This window comes from Periplaneta americana, chromosome 4 (genome assembly GCF_040183065.1).
Source record: "Periplaneta americana isolate PAMFEO1 chromosome 4, P.americana_PAMFEO1_priV1, whole genome shotgun sequence".
Lineage (NCBI taxonomy): Eukaryota > Metazoa > Arthropoda > Insecta > Blattodea > Blattidae > Periplaneta > Periplaneta americana.
Genome location: NC_091120.1, coordinates 8857273 through 8875063, shown reverse-complemented (window position 1 = coordinate 8875063; position 17791 = coordinate 8857273). Strand labels below are relative to the sequence as shown.

General features: G+C 35.8%; 1 protein-coding gene across 3 annotated transcripts in view; it reads left to right on the top strand.

Annotated features, from left to right (window-relative positions):
- Positions 1 to 17791, top strand: part of LOC138697518 (hexosaminidase D-like) — a 942328-nt gene that overhangs the window by 847152 nt on the left and 77385 nt on the right. For all 3 annotated transcript variants that reach the window (XM_069822821.1, XM_069822823.1, XM_069822822.1), the window contains 3 exons: positions 4043 to 4750; positions 10707 to 11036; positions 16716 to 16964. In XM_069822821.1, the coding sequence (XP_069678922.1) occupies positions 4052 to 4750; positions 10707 to 11036; positions 16716 to 16964 (1278 nt within the window). In that variant the 5' untranslated portion in view covers positions 4043 to 4051. The remainder of the gene's footprint in view (positions 1 to 4042; positions 4751 to 10706; positions 11037 to 16715; positions 16965 to 17791) is intronic.

Genomic DNA, 17791 nt, shown 5'->3' with positions numbered 1-17791 from the left:
TATAATTGTGACAAAGGAATGAAATGGAATGTATTTTTTCGGAAGGGGACACTATGACCCAGCACTGCGACCTTTTACGATCTACTGCGCTAACTCTCAAGCTAGGCACATTTCCAAACCCATATCGGTTGACTACACTAAGGTTTGCTGCGTACCCAGGTTTCAAGCGGGCAACTCCTTTCTACCCTAGGCCAGCCCCCTCCGTTCGTCGCCAGTTGGTGTTCGGAGAATGCTGTGGAATGATGACGAAATGGAGAAATGTTGACGGAATTATGTAGATGCCTAATATGGGGAAAAACGGGAGAACCCCGAAAAAAACTCCAAGTGCGACCTTGCCCGCCACAAGTATCACTATAGATTTTCGACGAAAAATCCCAGGCCAGACCGGGACTCGAACCCGGACCGTCCTTGTGACAGGCTGAAGTTCTGACCATTCAGTCACCGTAAGGGACTTTGAACGGCTGATTTCCGTACCTTAGTGAACCCACTGTTCTTATTTTTCACATTAGGACGATGCCTATTATTATAGAAATCCTTTGTATGTTAATATCAACGTAAAAAAAATTTCTTATGTTGCATTTTTTGACGTTTTTGAACTAATAGGTCATTTCAATATTTTTTTCGACAATTTTTTTGTTATTTTTAATACTTTGAAGAACTCTTAGATTATTTGGAATGCATTTTACTTTCTTCTTTACCGATAGGTCTGTTAAGTCATTTTCTAAGCACATAGATCAGTAGTAATTACCGACTGAATAAGTGAATAACAGTGAAGTTTGAGTTTTATAGTTTGGGCAGACTCTCAAGTCCATCCCTCATTCCACTGAAGGCTTCACTTCACACAAGGGAAGTGATATAAAATGCTTGCTACTAAGATTTCAAATCATCTGTCCTCAAGTGAGGTTGACCACTGTGATCCGGAATGAACAAAATATAAAAGATAAAGGGAAATGAAACGAGCAAATACTGATTCGATTTGTACATTAAAACAAAAATTTACGTGTTAACATATAAATGATAGTTTAGCTTAGTTTAAGTAAGGGCTTTGACCGCTACTATTCTTTTGTTGGTACGAGGGTGTCTTTAGAATTTATGTTTGGAAGGGGGGAAACTTTCACCGTGTCCTAGACAGGACGTTGTGTCCTCAACATGGTACTGTAGTAGACAGTATTTTTAACACAAAGATTGCAAGAATTCACGCTACGCCCATAATTTCTTTTGTCATTCACACTCCCTCATCTGGTAGATCTGGTAACAAAAGTGAAGCGCGGAAAGAGGAGGGGACGGAGAATGAAGGCACTGACATGGACCACCCCTGATTGAAATTCATTGTAAACCCTTATTAAAATCTATAGTTTTCCCTTAAAACCTTCATTTTGTTGCATGTTCTTTCCCTTTATCTTAGCCAAATTCCAGAATGTTGCCTCCTCTCTCCGAGATTTGCAGGGCAGTCATTGAAACAAGATGACTAATTTTTTTTAGAAATTGTGGTGCTAGTACGGTGAATAACATTTAAATGTCACTTTCTTTTAATTTTATGTCATTTTTCCGTTAGTTTAATGGCATTTTAATGATCATTTTAAGCAGATTTTTTAGGTCATCAACATCCGCCCCCTAGTTATCAGACTTTCTAATGACAGGAAATAACAACATGCGTTAATTTATTTACTTAATTTGCAAAAAAAAATAGTACTCCATTTTATTTAAAAACTGCAAAGGGATTAATCATTCCTTATCAGTTTATGTAATGATAAGAGTAAAAAATCAGAATCGCACGGATAGTGCTTATCAATGAAAACAGTGTTAACATTGTGAGGAAAAAATAAATGTTATAAGAAAAATATTTTTGGGACTAATACGGTATTATAATTTTTTTGTACTCTATCCAAGGAATAAGCTGTTGAAATCTTCAGTTACGAGTCATTCCATGCAAGAAAGCATGTTTTTGAACCATGATGTCTCAAAAGTTAAAAATATTGTAGGTTATTTTGTATGTTCTAAATATGAATTTCAAGCAATACTGTATTTATATCTTTCATAGTTTGGCAGCATTCAGAATTTAAAATATTGGTTTAATAAAGAACATGGTTTCATTCATTCAAGTTTTCTTACTATATAAAGAAAGATAGAAAAATGATTTTAATGCAGTTCGAAAAAGAGAGCCTTGTTTATAAATGCCCTTAAAATGAAAAACATACACCATTTTTTAAATAGGCTAGTTACCCACCGTAAAATAATTTTAAAAAATATAGAACACAAAATGCAATTCATTTTTACAGACGAAAATACATGTGTGTAATTCTTTAGGGTATATTCATTCCACTGTGAAAATTTCAGAATGGTGACTTAGATGTCATGTCAGTTTTTAATAAAAATAACTCACCGGAACAAAGGAGCTCAGCAGGTAGGCTTTCCCGTTGTACAGAATGTTGCGCGATCAAGGTCAGGGAGACGGACGTTTGAGTTTACTCATCGTTATGAAGTCTCGTGAACGCTGCGGCCGCCACACGTAGCAAGCGATTTTCAACCGTCGGAACAAAAATTAATAATTTTATTAATTTAATTATTCACAGGTTTTTTTAGATAAAGTCATAAAACTTGGGAGATGGATTAGGAGTAAGATTTTCTTTAATACGACTGAAATTCACATGAATTTAATTTGTTGCATTCGAATATAAAACTATTTCTTTTTCTTTCAGTGAGGTGTTTTTATGAGTATACCTTAATTTTATTCGGATTAGTCTACAGACATTCTAAGTGCGGGCTTCAGGTAGATGATCAGCGAACTGGTATTCATAAACCAGTATTAGCGATATGATATATGATATGATATGATATGATATGATATGATATGATATGATATGATATGATATATGATATATGATATGATATGATATGATATATGATATGATATGATATGATATGATATGATATGATATGATATGATATGATATGATATGATATGATATGATATGATATGATATGATATGATATGATATGATATGATATGATATGATATGATATGGTGTGGTGTGGTGTGGTGTGATATGGTATGGTATGATATGATATATGATATGGTATATGATATATGTGATGTGATGTGGTGTGATATGGTATGATATGATATGATATGATGATATGATGATATGATATGTGATGTGATGTGATGTGATGTGATATGTGTGATGTGATGTGTGATGTGTGGTGTGATGTGATGTGATGTGATGTGATGTGATGTGATGTGATGTGTGATGTGATGTGATGTGATGTGTGATGTGAAGTGTTGTGTGATGTGATATGTGATGTGTGATGTGATGTGATATGTGATGTGATGTGTGATGTGATGTGTGATGTGATGTGATGTGATGTGATGTGATCTGTGGTGTGATGTGATGTGTGATGTGGTGTGATGTGATGTGTGAAGTTTGATGTGATGTGTTGTGTGATGTGATGTGTGATGTGATGTGATGTGATATGTGATGTGTGATTTGATGTGATGTGTGATGTGATGTGATGTGATGTGTGGTGTGATGTGATGTGTGATGTGATATGTGATGTGATTTGTGATGTGATGTGAATCCTGTAGGCCTACAAGTAATCAGTCGATGGCCGGGGCTAGTTTAGCACGCTCATAGCGCGGGCTAGCGAAATGTTTATGCGTAGCTACCTAAGGTATTAAAATATGGTTATTCAGGTTTACAATGGCGTCGGTTTAGTTTCGATGACACTTTATATAGGGTGTCTAGAATATTTTAAATGATGGATAACATGTAGGCCCTAACTGCCACCCATTTTTCAGTCATCCTTATGACTAAAATATTAATGATATGGCGGTCATAGTTGGCAGTTTAATTTACTTTCATAATAACATTATTATATTAAAAGCCCAACAAAATTCATGACATCGCTGGCATATTCTTAAAGTGTTGTATGGAATGACTCTTATATTACTTTCACCCTGTGTACCCTTGTTAATAAGCTCTAGACTAGAGTATGACATATCAGTAATAATAAATAAATATCTCGCTGTTGTGCGTTGCAGCTAGGCAGGATGGGGCTGGCGGCGTCCTACGCTGGACGCCTTGGACTGACGGCGTGGCGGCGCAAGTCCACGCTGCTGGGGCTCGCCGCAGGACTGGTCCTGCTCGTCCTCTGCCTGCAGTACAACGCCGCGTCGCGGCCCGAGCCTGCCAAACTCGACGACAGCCAAGAGCCGACCAACGACGACAAGTCCCCGCTGCAGAGGACCCTGCGGAACCACCAGGAAGGCGCTGCAAAGCTCAGCAACGACCTGCAGCTGCCGCGGCTCTCGGACCCGGAAGGGGGCGGCAACGCCCTCGACGACGGCGACGCCCTGAAGCAGAGCCTAGGGGGGGAGAACGTCAAGTTCGTGCAGGCGGACGCTAAAGTGCCGTTAGTGACTTCGTCGCATCCGGAGGCCGAAGATGCGGCGCCCAAAAATCAGTTTTTCTCGAAGGCGATCCTGTCGATGGCCCGCATACCGGCGGAGCAGCCTGGCCGCGAGGAGGTGGCGGGGAGGAAGGCCGTCATCGAGCAGTTCGGCGGCGACGTCCAGAGGGCCGTGGTGGAGGCCTCGACGCCTGGCCTGCAGCCCGTGCTGCAGTACAACAGCTACGACCAGCAAGGCCTCTACCAGATGGGGATTCCGTACGTGAACCTGGACCCCAGGAGACCCTACGTTCCAGAGCAGAGGCTCGTTCATTTTGATCTCAAGGGAGCGCCTCCCAAGGTACGTTTCATGTCCGTTTATGTGAGGAAAGAACCTACGGTACCATTTCCCATAACTATGGTCCTATAACACAATTATGGTCCACGATACAACCATTCAAATTTTGTACTCCGTAACGTATAGTTTGACAACTTGAAGTGAAACCCCGTAAAACACGCCAACTTCTGGAATCTCTCTCTTTCTTTCTTCTCTCTCCCTCGCTCCTCGTCATTCATTCACCAATCACCACGTAAATATCTGACAAGGGAAGGGTTTCGGCTCGAACAGGAATTTTTGGTTAAAAATTTGTATAGAGGCTTACCTCACAATGGTGATGAAGACCATAAAAGCATTCATTTGTGTAACTCTCCGTTTGGTTGGTATTGGTCAATACACTTCTTTAAAAATGTACATGAGGATTCTCTATAAAATGCATGAAACAGCATGGAGCAGAGCAATAAGCACAACACACAGAAGCAACCCTGAACAATCTTCTGAACCACACTCCAGTGCTGAAAAATCAAATGCCACCTGAATTACATTTTTGAAGTCGGAGACTTGTTCAGGATTCACGTAACCAGCTGACTGCCAGGAATACTGAAGCATAGGGCGGTACACTGGAGCAGACAACTGGTTATGAATAACAGAGTGCATTTTCATTATAAACACTCGATTTCCAAGTTAAGTTCTGGATTCTCAGCAAGAGTCCTTATGTAATCTGTTAATCCTCCGAACATATTTTTTTGTATTGTCTAAGGAAATAGATATTCAGAGAGTAGATATATTTAGTTTTTTTTTAGGTGGAATGATCATACATTCCATGCCCTAGCCTTGGAATGATTAATTTATTAAAGTTGCGTCCTTGTGCACATTCAGTGACTCACACAACAGTGTACATTTTTTATTAGCTGCAATATTTTCAGACAGAACGTTGGAGAAGAATGTTCTTAAATGGACTTTAGACATTTTACCACTCGCACTAGCGTCTAGGCTAGGCTAGGCTTACTGGTAAGGTGTCCCATCCCCTTAACTTGTGCAGTGCTCTCCCCACCCCTCAACTTGTACAGTGCTCTAACAGACAAACCACACATTACACAAACGAATGCTTTTGGGAGTTTTACAGAGATGTAAAGATGGGCCTGTATACAAATTTTGGATACGAAATTCCTGTTCGAGCCGAAACCCTTCCCTTGTGAGAGGGTGTGTGTGAGCATCGCGACCAATAGAAGAACCACTCTCCAGTATTACCACAATAACGGATTCTTCATTTTTGCCTCGACTCTCGGCTAGGAAGGTTCCATTATGCTAGCACTGCAGGCATCTAGTCAACCTTTTAATGCTTTTGTTAGCAGGTTTGACAAACTCTGAGTGGACCTGCAAGTACATTGTGCATAGTGCTCTCTCCCTTCCCCCCGTGCTTTCTCACTTGCTCCTCCCCAAGACAGCCAGCGCTCACGTAGTAACTCGGTCAGGGTTTCAGTTCGATTTGTCAATCTATAGTATCTCGTTTATCTATGTTTTTGTTGTACTGTAGTTTGAAGTCAAGTCACTGCAGCTATCTACGAACTGTCTACAGTATGTTACTTCTACAATGTTCTTTGAATAGTTGTATCGTGGACCATAGTTGTGTTCCAGGACCATAGTTATGGGAAATGACGGTACTACTTAGGTCACATTTCTTATTTCACTTCGCAAAATATATTGAATTTTATGCTGAGCAAATAAAAATGGTTATATTAGGGATAGTATGGGGAATCCCTCAGGTCAATGGTTCCCAAACTGTGGGTCGCGACCCCTTGGGGGGGGGGTCGTGTAAAGAGCTTAGGGGGCCGCGAGATGATTTACAAAATAAAAGAAAATGCCTGAGAATTTATTTTGTATGGAGAAACATGAAGTTAAACATGAAAATCAAACTAATGTTTCAGTGATTATGAAATAAATAACAGTTAAAGCGATAGTTGTGCCTGTTTTTCAGGCAGTAGCTTCTCAAATCTGGACTCTTCATTCGATACACACACAGTGATATCATTTTCAAGTCCAACGAGATTTCTTGTTAGCGTTAGCTCTGTCTAATGTCAACTGGCTACTTTACTGACTGAATGTCACGGGTAAAAGAAAACATAACCAATGTCTGATCAAGGATCGAACAGAGGGGGGACAATTCTGATTAGATTTGTGCGTGAATTAAATCACAATCATAATGTACTACAGATTTTAATATTATGGAAATGTTGCACATGGTGAAGTGAGACATAAAAGTATTGACACACAACTCTAATCAGAATTGTAATCCCTCTGTTCGATCCTTGGTCAGACATTGTTTATGTTTACTTTTACCAGTGACATTCCAACAGTCAGTTGTTATTAGACAGAGCTAACTTAACATTTCCAATACTAAATATAGTTGATTCCCATTAAAAAAAATAAAAATAAAAAAAGTTGACTCTAATATCTTGAAAAGTATTTCATGCACAAAAAATTCGTTACGTGTATCAGATGTCCCCTTTCGATGTAATTTAAGTTGTAATTGTCGGTTTGTGTATATCTGAAATATTTCACGCGCTAACGAAGGTGAAGGTGGGCCACTCTGTATAGTCTAAAATGTCTCAGACATGCCGCTTAAAGGGCGCAGGTTAGACCAGGGCAATTGTAAACACTTTTCACTGATTTCAAATATATTTAAACACTACACAACCCTCAGTAACGGTAAGCATGACAAAGAAACGTTGTGTTATTTTCAGATCTTTCTTTTCCCTGAAAATGGGTTTAAAATAATAAGGCTGACTTTTTTCATATTTTAATTGCTAGTTTACATTTACCCCACCTGTTTACATTTACCCCTTTGAGAAGGGGGTAGTTGTAAACAATTTTCGCACTGGCTGTCAGACACTGGACATTTTTTGTTCTGTTTCACAAGAAAGAGCTGTACTCCTTCCAACTCAAATTTTGGTCACTGGTACATTTCGTCCCTTTAACCTGATATATGACGATATAGGAACTCAGTATCTCTCCTGAGCTTCACGATAACTGTAGTTACTGTTTTTCACATCTGTGACAACCCTCTATAAATCCTCTACAGTGTAGTTGGGTGGGTGTCTCTTTGATTACGGTACTGAAAAGTACGAAATGTAACCACAGTAAAACTATGGGCAAATACGTCATAATTTAATGAACTGAGGTTATGGGAGATCTCAAAACCATTGTAACGAATGTTAACTACTATACATTACTCATAAGAACAACATATTCTTAAAAAATAGCACTGTACGTTTACTTACAATGCCAAAAATGAAGGCGAAGCAAAATTCTATCTCAACTTTTTTTGTAGACTCTTAGAAAACATTCGTTCACAACTAAGCAGTTACTCCTATTTGGCGTCAAACTGCTTTGTAGGTTAGCCAGTATATTAATTTAAATATTTCCCCGAATTAAAATTTTTATATCGACAGTTTTGTATTTCTCACATTTTTTTACAATTCTCAATGTTTACAGTTACCCTGGTCTACCCTAATTGATTACTTTAATGAATAATATTCTGATTCAGAAAGAACGGCAAATTTAATTAAATTAAAAGTGAAAAATGCCAGTCTTCAGGCTTCCTTAAACAATACAGAACATAACTGTGACTACAAAAGAATATCATTTTGAGGTGGGATTAGAGGCTGCGACTGGTGGCTATAATAAGTGGCTTCTTTGATGGATCAATATTAGGTCCCCTACTTTTTCTAGTGTTTACAAATGATCTTGCCCCCCTAATAAAAGATGTAGGTCATCCCATATTATTTGCAGATGACACAAATATAGTAATTACAGCCAATAACTCCAACACATTCCAATCTTCAACAGAGGAAATTCTCTTCAAAATATGTGACTGGTTCTCAGTCAGTAAATTGGTATTAAATTGTAACAAAACTAACATAATTCAATTTAAATCCTGTGCAAATTCAACCTCGCAAATTTCTAGCGCAATAATTAACAATAGATCCCTATCAGAAACAACAACAACAACCAAACTTCTTGGCTTAAAAATCGATAATGTGTTAAATTGGAAAAATCATATTAAAGAAATTACCCAAATTATCCCCAAACTGAATTCAACTTCTTTTGCTATTAGATCTATGCAAAAGATAGTAAATATCAATACCTTAAAAACAATATACTTTGCATACTTCCACTCGATAATGAGTTTTGGAATAATATTCTGGGGAAATTCCACAGATAGTAACAGTATATTTCTATTACAAAAAAGAGTAATTAGAATAATAGTAGGTGCCAAATCTAGGGAATCTTGTAGGACTATTTTCAAAAAACTACAAATAATGCCCATGGCTTGTCAGTATATCTTTTCATTAATAATCTTCCTCGTATGTAATCGTGAAAACTTTGTAACTAATTCAACAGTTCATAGCATAAATACACGTCAAAAATATGACTTTCATACTCCATCGGCAAGTCTATCATGCTATCAAAAAGGAGTGCGTTTTATGGAAGTAAAAATTTTTAATAGCCTCCCTATCGATATAAAAAATGAAACTCAAAACATAAGACTATTTAGGGCCAAATTAAAGAAGTACCTAATTTCTCACGCCTTCTATTCTGTAGGTGAATTCATGACATTCAACAACACTTCATGAAATTGGTACTAAAACTTTGTGTTGTACTAGTAGACTATATTGTAAATCTCTTCTGTATATATTTCATCTAGAATGTGACTATAAATTAAGACTTTATAATAGTACTAGCAGTACCCGTGCGCTCCGCTGCACAAGTTAGAAATAAATATAAAGTAATTACATAATTAAAATAGGACGTTTGATCCAGGGAACAACTTTTACAACAGCGGAAGATAATCTGCTTCGCTCATTACCCAATTTTTTTGCATTGCATTTATTGCATATATATTTTATGTATTTTAACACGATTCAATTGAGCATAGTTAAAATTTGAATTATAAAATAATGGATTGCTAAGCTAACGTACTATTACTGCATATTAAATCAATACACTCTCGTTGTTCGTTAATTCTCTGAGATTAAAATGAGCGTGTACATAAATATTATTTTAGGAAATACAGAAAACGAATGTACAAAATAGCCTATCAAATTTTCTGTGCATAAGAAGCTATTTTAATCTTACCTGTCCTCGATTTACTCAGACGTTACTGTAATAACATTATAGCATTATGTCCATCTAGAGAAACTACACTTTCCAATGGTGAAATAATAATTAATTATACAAATCGGTTAATTTAGCTTCTGATATTACTTCATACAAACTCAGAAACATTCTCTGTAGGTTATGTTTAATAGCTTTCGATTGTTGATGTCTAAGACCCCTGTTTCGATTGTTGTTGTCCAAGGCCCCTTATAGACGAAGTCATTTGTTTCTATTTCATTGCACGCCAATAGGTGGCATCGTTATTTTAATTTTAAAACTCATTTATCTCATTAAATATCAGTCCTGTCAAAATTTTGTAAAGAATAAAACTTATCGGAAATCATTTTTAAAGAAACTTTTGTTATGTAACATTTTTCACAAAAATCAATAATAAGCGAGACATTTCGATTTATTTAATTCAGGCCCCCTTATAACCCCCCTTTAAATAAAGTATTTTGAATGCCATATAGCCTAAAATCTAAGTTACAACGAACTTAATTTATATTCCAATTTTCATATAAATCGGTTCAGCCATTATCGCGTGAAAAGGTAACAAACATACAGACAGACATACAAACAACAATTTCAAAAATGTGATTTTCGGTTTCAGGGTGGTTAATTATGTATGTCAGGACCAATTATTTTTGGAAAATCGAAAATTACCAGAAAAATTTCGGCTGCAGATTTATTATTAGTATAGATTAAGTTTTTTGACTTCTTCCATATTCTAGCTCTAAAGCAATGTATGAATACCATGGAATGTTAATAAATACAATACAATACAAAAGCAATGTTTTGAAGCCGATCACTCTGTGGGCAGGTGAGCTACCTGAAGAGGCTGTTCCCGCTGGTCCGGCAGCTGGGCGCCACGGGCGTGCTGTTGGAGTGGGAGGACATGTTCCCCTTCACGGGGCCGCTGGCGTCCATCGCGGCCGGCAACAGCTACTCCCGCCGCGACGTGGACGAGATCCTCACGGCGGCCCGGGGCTCGGAGCTGGAGGTGATTCCCCTCGTGCAGACCTTCGGACACGTGGAGTTCGCCCTCAAGCACCCCGAGTTCGAGAGCCTTCGAGAAGTGCCGGAGTCACCTCAGGCCCTCTGCCCCTCGCTGAACGCCTCCATGGACTTCGTGGAGAAGATGATCGAGCAGGTGAGAGCCCAAGTTGTGGCACACGTCACAAGCCGGATTATGTCATTTAGCCCTTCCCTCAGCCCCACACGGTCATTCACATGATAAGGAAGCGCAGGTTTATTTATATTCATTGTCTAGTGGTGGAATTCAACGCAGTGTCGTTCGGAAAGTACCAGTTTAAAGAGCAGTGGGAAAATGAGTATTTCTGTATTCAAAACGTGTAGAAAGATAGACATAGAAACAATTAATAAAAGAGAATTAAATTGAGAAAGAACATCTGAAAAAATGAAGAGTGGAAGAGAGAGAATTTGGAAGTGTAATTAAATGAATTATATATTTCATATGAATCAATGTTTTGGGGGTTTATTATACAGACGTGGACAAATTATTGACAAAATTGACGATTTTTATGATAATTCTGTTTACAAAATTTGATTTTTCAATTTAGATTACAGTTGACAATTTTGCATATTTCTGTCATTACAATAGACAGAAATATGCAAAAATGTCAACTGTAGTTTAAATTGGAAAGTTAAATTTTGTAAAAATATATAATAAAAATCTTCAATTTCCTTAATAAATTGTAAATTAGCAAAAATATCAACTGCAGTCTAAATTGAAGAGTCAAATTTTGTAAAACTATAAAATAAAAATCTTTAGTTTTGCTAATAATTTGGAAATATCCAAAATGTCAACTGTATTCCAAATTGAAGAATCGAATTTTGTAAAAATATATAATAAAAACCTTCAGTTTTGCTAATAATTTGTAAATATGCAAAAATAACAAATATAGTCCAAATTGAAGAGTTAAATTTTCTAAAAATATACAATACAAATCTTAAATTTTGCTAATAATTTGGAAATACGCAAAAATGTCAACTGTAGTCTAAATTGAAGAATCACATTTTGTAAAAATATGTAATAAAAATCTTCAATTTTGCTAATAATTTGTCCACGTCTGTACTTGTTGATGGGTCAAATACTGAAAATAAATTACTTATCATTTTCAATTTATGACTTTTATATTAATTTTTTTTCTAAATAATAAACCCAGTTCAAAAGAAATAAAACCAGTAAAATAAGGAATTACAAATCAGACCAACAAAGACAAAAATAATAGTCATAAAATTTACTCTGTCACACGTTGAAAGTGTTAAAATTGTTTAAAAAGGTATTTACCTTCGACTGTAAACAAATACCTTTTTAAACAATTTTAACACTTTTAACGTGTGACAGAGTAAATTTTATGATTTAACAAAGTGTTAACGTGAACTTTAATCAATGACAAAAATAATAGTAACAGTATAACTACAGATCTCATTTTAATAATTAAAAAAAAAATGTTGGAAGTAGCATCAGGCGTACTATAACTGTAGGAGTATTATAGATACAGGCTAAATTTACGGAAATAGGCAGTAAAAGAGGGTTTGAAGAAAAGGGAAAGAGATAAGTATGTAAATAAATAGAGAATAAAATAGTAGGGAAATAATAAGTGATGTAAGTGCCGTAAAATAGATAAATGGAAATGTAGACAAATGATTGAGTATAAAATAGCTGGAAAAGAATGATTAAGAGTATGTAGATTTGAGAATAGGGAATGAAAGTGTAATAATGTAAATAATTAAGCAAAGAAATATACAGTATTTAATAGGAAAGCGAGAAATTGAAGGGAAACAATCTAGGTATGAAAGAGAATAGAAGAGGATAGTTAGAGAAAGATAGATAGCAATTCAATTAAAACAGAAGAATAGCAAGTAATCAGAAAATACTTGGCAATGAATATATTAACATAAAAGAGTGATATACATATATTAAAGGGGTGGTGGATCAAAAAGCAGAAATGTAAAGGTCCACTATAACTATGAATTGTAAAGTTGCCTGACAAATAAATATCAAATATTAATAATAATAAAAATAATAATATTAAACTGTTCCCCCCATTGAGGGTAGCCCTTACGGACTCAGTACATCCTCAAAAAACTATTATACATATGTAAACACAGATATTAAATTTTACCATAAAATTTACTTAGTCTTACGTTAAAAAAGTGTAAAATTGTTTAAAAAAAAAAAAGGGCATATACCTTCGACAGACGGCCCGTTTCAACGCTATGTCACGTCATTTTCGGTGTCTCTTGAACCAACAACCAACAAAGTGTTAACGAGAACTTTAATCAATTAAATTTTAAAGAAGAGAAACAAAGAAAAGGGCGTGAAAAATTACAATTGCTATTAATGTGGCACCATGTGATTAATTAGGATTTGGCAGGATTTTTTTAACACAATTATCACAATGTCATCCCTCAGAGATGTTGGCAGAGCAAACTGCCGTCGAAATTCTTCGAAAAAAGCTGGTATAGTCCCTCGAGCACCTATGAGCAAGCCGAATACCTCAACGTGGATTAAGGCATATTTCAGCTTGAAATAGTTGACTGTAGGCTCATAGAAAAACTGAAAGCAATCGCAAACCACGTGTGAGTTTTGTGTTTGATCCTACATACTTTCTCGAAAATTAACTTGTCGACATGGGTAGCGTAGTCGGTATAGCTCTGGCCTTCTGTGCTCGAGGTTGTGGGTTCGATCTCGGCCCAGGTCGATGGCATTTGTGTGTGTTTAAATGCGACAGGCTCATGTCAGTAGATTTACTGGAATGTAAAAGAACTCTGCGGGACAAAATTCCAGCACACCGGCGACGCTGATATAACCTCTGCAGTTGCGAGCGTCGTTAAATAAACCATAATTTTTTTTTAAATTAACTTGAGCAAGAGCGACGATCGCTCTAAATTTACAGATGCACATCTGATATCCCTCCTCACCTTATTCTCAAACACTCTTAACCTCTGTTCCTCTCTCAAAGTGAGAGTCCAAGTTTCACAACTATACAGAATAACCGGTAATATAACTGTTATATAGATCTGAGGTCAACAAAGAGAAACAACAAATTTATGAGCCTACTATTCCGTATTTTCGAGAAAAAATATCAGATGGAAGGCACCTGGGAAGTACATGGTTTAATGATCGGAGCGAGGGGCACCATCCCACAATCAACTGTAAACACTATCAAAACATTTGGAATCCATTACATCATTCCAAAAATAATTACTTCTAGCATTAAAGGGTCTGTGGCAATTCTGAAAAACCATTTATACGGAATATTATAATTTCCCCCCCCCCTTTCTGTCCGTTAGTGTGTGATTGTTACAATATCTGTACAAATTTATTATTTCTTATATTTTAAGCTCCTAGTTCACATTTCAATTTGACTCATCTATTTTACTGTAATCGTTATTATTCTAACTAGCCGTACCCGTGCGCTCCGCTGCACACGTTAGAAATAAATATAAAGTAATTACATAATTAAAATAGGACGTTTGATCCAGAGAACATTCGTGTTTGATAGAAGGATAAATCGTTTAATATGTTACTTAATTTAAATTGCATCCAAATAATTAAAATGCGATCATTTTGGTCCAGAGACACTCATTTGGTGCAATGACAATTCCTTTAACCTGTTTCTTAATTTTTATTACATGCAAACATAGTTTAATGAAGATTGACATCATTTAGATTTAATGTGTATATTTTATTTTACTTGTTATAGTTTTCCATTGAATTATGGTAATAACTTAATTTTAACCCTTGTTTTCTACGTATTCAGTAAATGGCGCTTGGCCCACTATGGTTCTGAACCCTTCAAATAACTTAAATTATATTATATAATATTACATATTATATTATATTATACAAACACAGAAACATTCTGTGTAGGCTGTCTTTCATAGCTTTCGATTGTTGCTGTCCAAGGCCCCTTATAGACGAAGTCATTTGTTTTTTAATTCATTACACGGCCTTAGATGGCAGTTATTTTAATTTCAAAACTCAATTATCTCATTAAATATCAGTCCTATCAAAATTTTTCAAGGAATAAAACTTATCGCAAATTATTTTTAAAGAAACTTTTGTTATGTAATATTTTTCATGAAAATCAATAATAAGCGAGATATTTTGATTTATTTAATTCAGGCGCCCTTATAACCCCTCTTTTAAATAATGTATTTTGAATGCCATATAGCCTAAAATCTAAGTTAAAACGAACTTAATTTATATTCCAATTTTCATCGAAATCCGTTCATCCATTATGGCGTGAAAAGGTAACAAACATCCAGACAGACAGACAGACATACATACAAACAAAAATTTCAAAAAAGCTATTTTCGGTTTCAGAGTGGTTAATTATATATGTTAGGACCAATTATTTTTGGAAAATCGAAAATTACCAGAAAAATTTCGGCTACAGATTTATTATTAGTATAGATGAGTGTTATTCTGTGTTTTTGGCAACCCAGGATGCCTGGGCAGACTATTTCTTGGAAATAAATTATATATCAGGATTTTTTAAAACAGAAGTTGATATGTCATTGGAGAAAGAAAATTAGTTTAAAAAAGATCGTGTACCAGACATGTGCCTTAAGAATTTTATTTCCAAACTCTCTTCCCGTTACATCTATACTAATAATAAACCTGTAGCCGAAATTTTTCTGGTAATTTTCGATTTTCCAAAAATAATTGGTCCTAACATATATAATTAACCACCCTGAAACCGAAAATCGCTTTTTTGAAATATTTGTTTGTATGTCTGTCTGTATGTTTGTTACCTTTTCACGCGATAATGGCTGAACGGATTTCGATGAAAATTGGAATATAAATTAAGTTCGTTGTAACTTAGATTTTAGGCTATATGGCATTCAAAATACATTATTTAAAGGGGGGTTATAAGGGGACCTGAATTAAATAAATCGAAATATCTCTCGTATTATTGATTTTTGTGAAAAACCTTACATAACACAAGTTTCTTTAAAAATCATTTCCGATAGGTTTTATTCCTTGAAAAATTTTGATAGGACTGATATTTAATGAGATAAATGAGTTTTAAAATTAAAATAACTGCCATCTAAGGCCGTGTAACGAAATAAAAAACAAATGACTTGGTCTATAAGGGGCCATGGACAACAACAATCGAAAGCTATGAAAGATAGCCTACAGAGAATGTTTCTGTGTTTGTATGAAGTGATATCGGAAGCTAAATTAACCGATTTGTATTATTAATTATTATTTCACCATTGGAAAGTGTAGTTCCTCTAGATGGACATAATACTATAATGTTATTACAGTAACTTCTGATATAATAATATAATATAATTTATTTGAAGGGTTCACAACCATAGTGGGCCAAGCGCCATTTACTGAATACGTAGAAAACAACAAGGGTTAAAATTAAGTTATTACCATAATTCAATGGAAACATATAGCAAGTAAAATAAAGTATACACATTAAATGTAAATGATGTCAATGTTCATTAAATTATGGTTGCATGTAATAAAAATTAAGAAACAGGTTAAAGGAATTGTCATTGCACCAAATGAGTGTCTCTGGACCAAAATGATCGCATTTTAATTATTTGGATGCAATTTAAATTAAGTAACATATTAAACGATTTATCCTTCTATCAAACACGAATGTTCCCTGGATCAAATGTCCTATTTTAATTATGTAATTACTTTATATTTATTTCTAACGGGTGCAGCGGAGCGCACGGGTACGGCTAGTATTTAATATGTTGTTTTCAGATACCAACACTATGTATTAGATCATTACTGTAAACACTGTGATGCTACAATGGAGCAAGTTGCTTGCAGGTGATGGAGGTGCACCAGGGGGCGCGCTTCCTCCACATCGGCTGCGACGAGGTGTTCCAGATGGGCGAGTGCCGCCGCTGTCGCTCGCAGATGCGCGAGACGCTGTTCCTGTCGCACGTGGCGCGCGTGGCCAGCTTCGTGAGGAACCGCTACGGCGCCGTGACGCCCATCATCTGGGACGACATGCTGCGGCACCTGTCTCCGCAGAGCCTCGAGGAGTTCCGCATCGGAGAACTCGTCGAGCCTATGGTGAGCAATGACCTGTCTTCTCTGCATGTTTCTGCACGCGGTAGTTGCAAGGAAGCGCGAACTGTAGTGCTGTCGATCAATCAAAACATTTAGGGCCGATTGTATAAACCATTTAATCTTAGATCAGAGGTTAAATTGATCCTCGTTCTAGCTGAACTTGGAATTTTGTGTTGTATAAAGTCTAATCAGAGATTAATCTGTCTTAAACTAATGTCAACTTTGACTGAAGAAATTTCTCCGATTAAGTTACATGATCCAAGTTCAGTTATTTCTTTTCTGTTTGAAATATACGAGTGACATTGTGCAAATAAAATATCCATTATTATTAATATTAATAGATATGTTAGGTACATTTATATATATTTCTTTCAATTTCTTGCCTTAATACACAAACATTCTTATATTTTACAAGGCTCTATCGTGTTCAGAAGTATCAAATAACATAACCTATAATTATATTATGTTTATAACAACCAATGGATGTGATAGATACATTCATAAATGTTCAATTAACTGTATTACTAAACGAAAATTGTCTTTTTATAAAGCTTTATTATGTTTAGCAGTATCAAACACCATAACATGATAACAACTTGGAGAACAGTCAACCTTCTTCTTATTGTCCGCCATTATTTACACTGCACAAAAAACCAGTGTCTCCAACAGAGTGTAATACGGAAAGTCGCCAAAAAGTAGTTGTAAAGTAGCTAGATTTCTCATTATCAACAAAGAAAGATTAAATTTTGTCACTATGGGGTTCTAAAAAGGTCACTAAATCCCTATTTAAGCAATATAAAAGTTAAAAGAAATTGTTGTTGAAAAAGAGT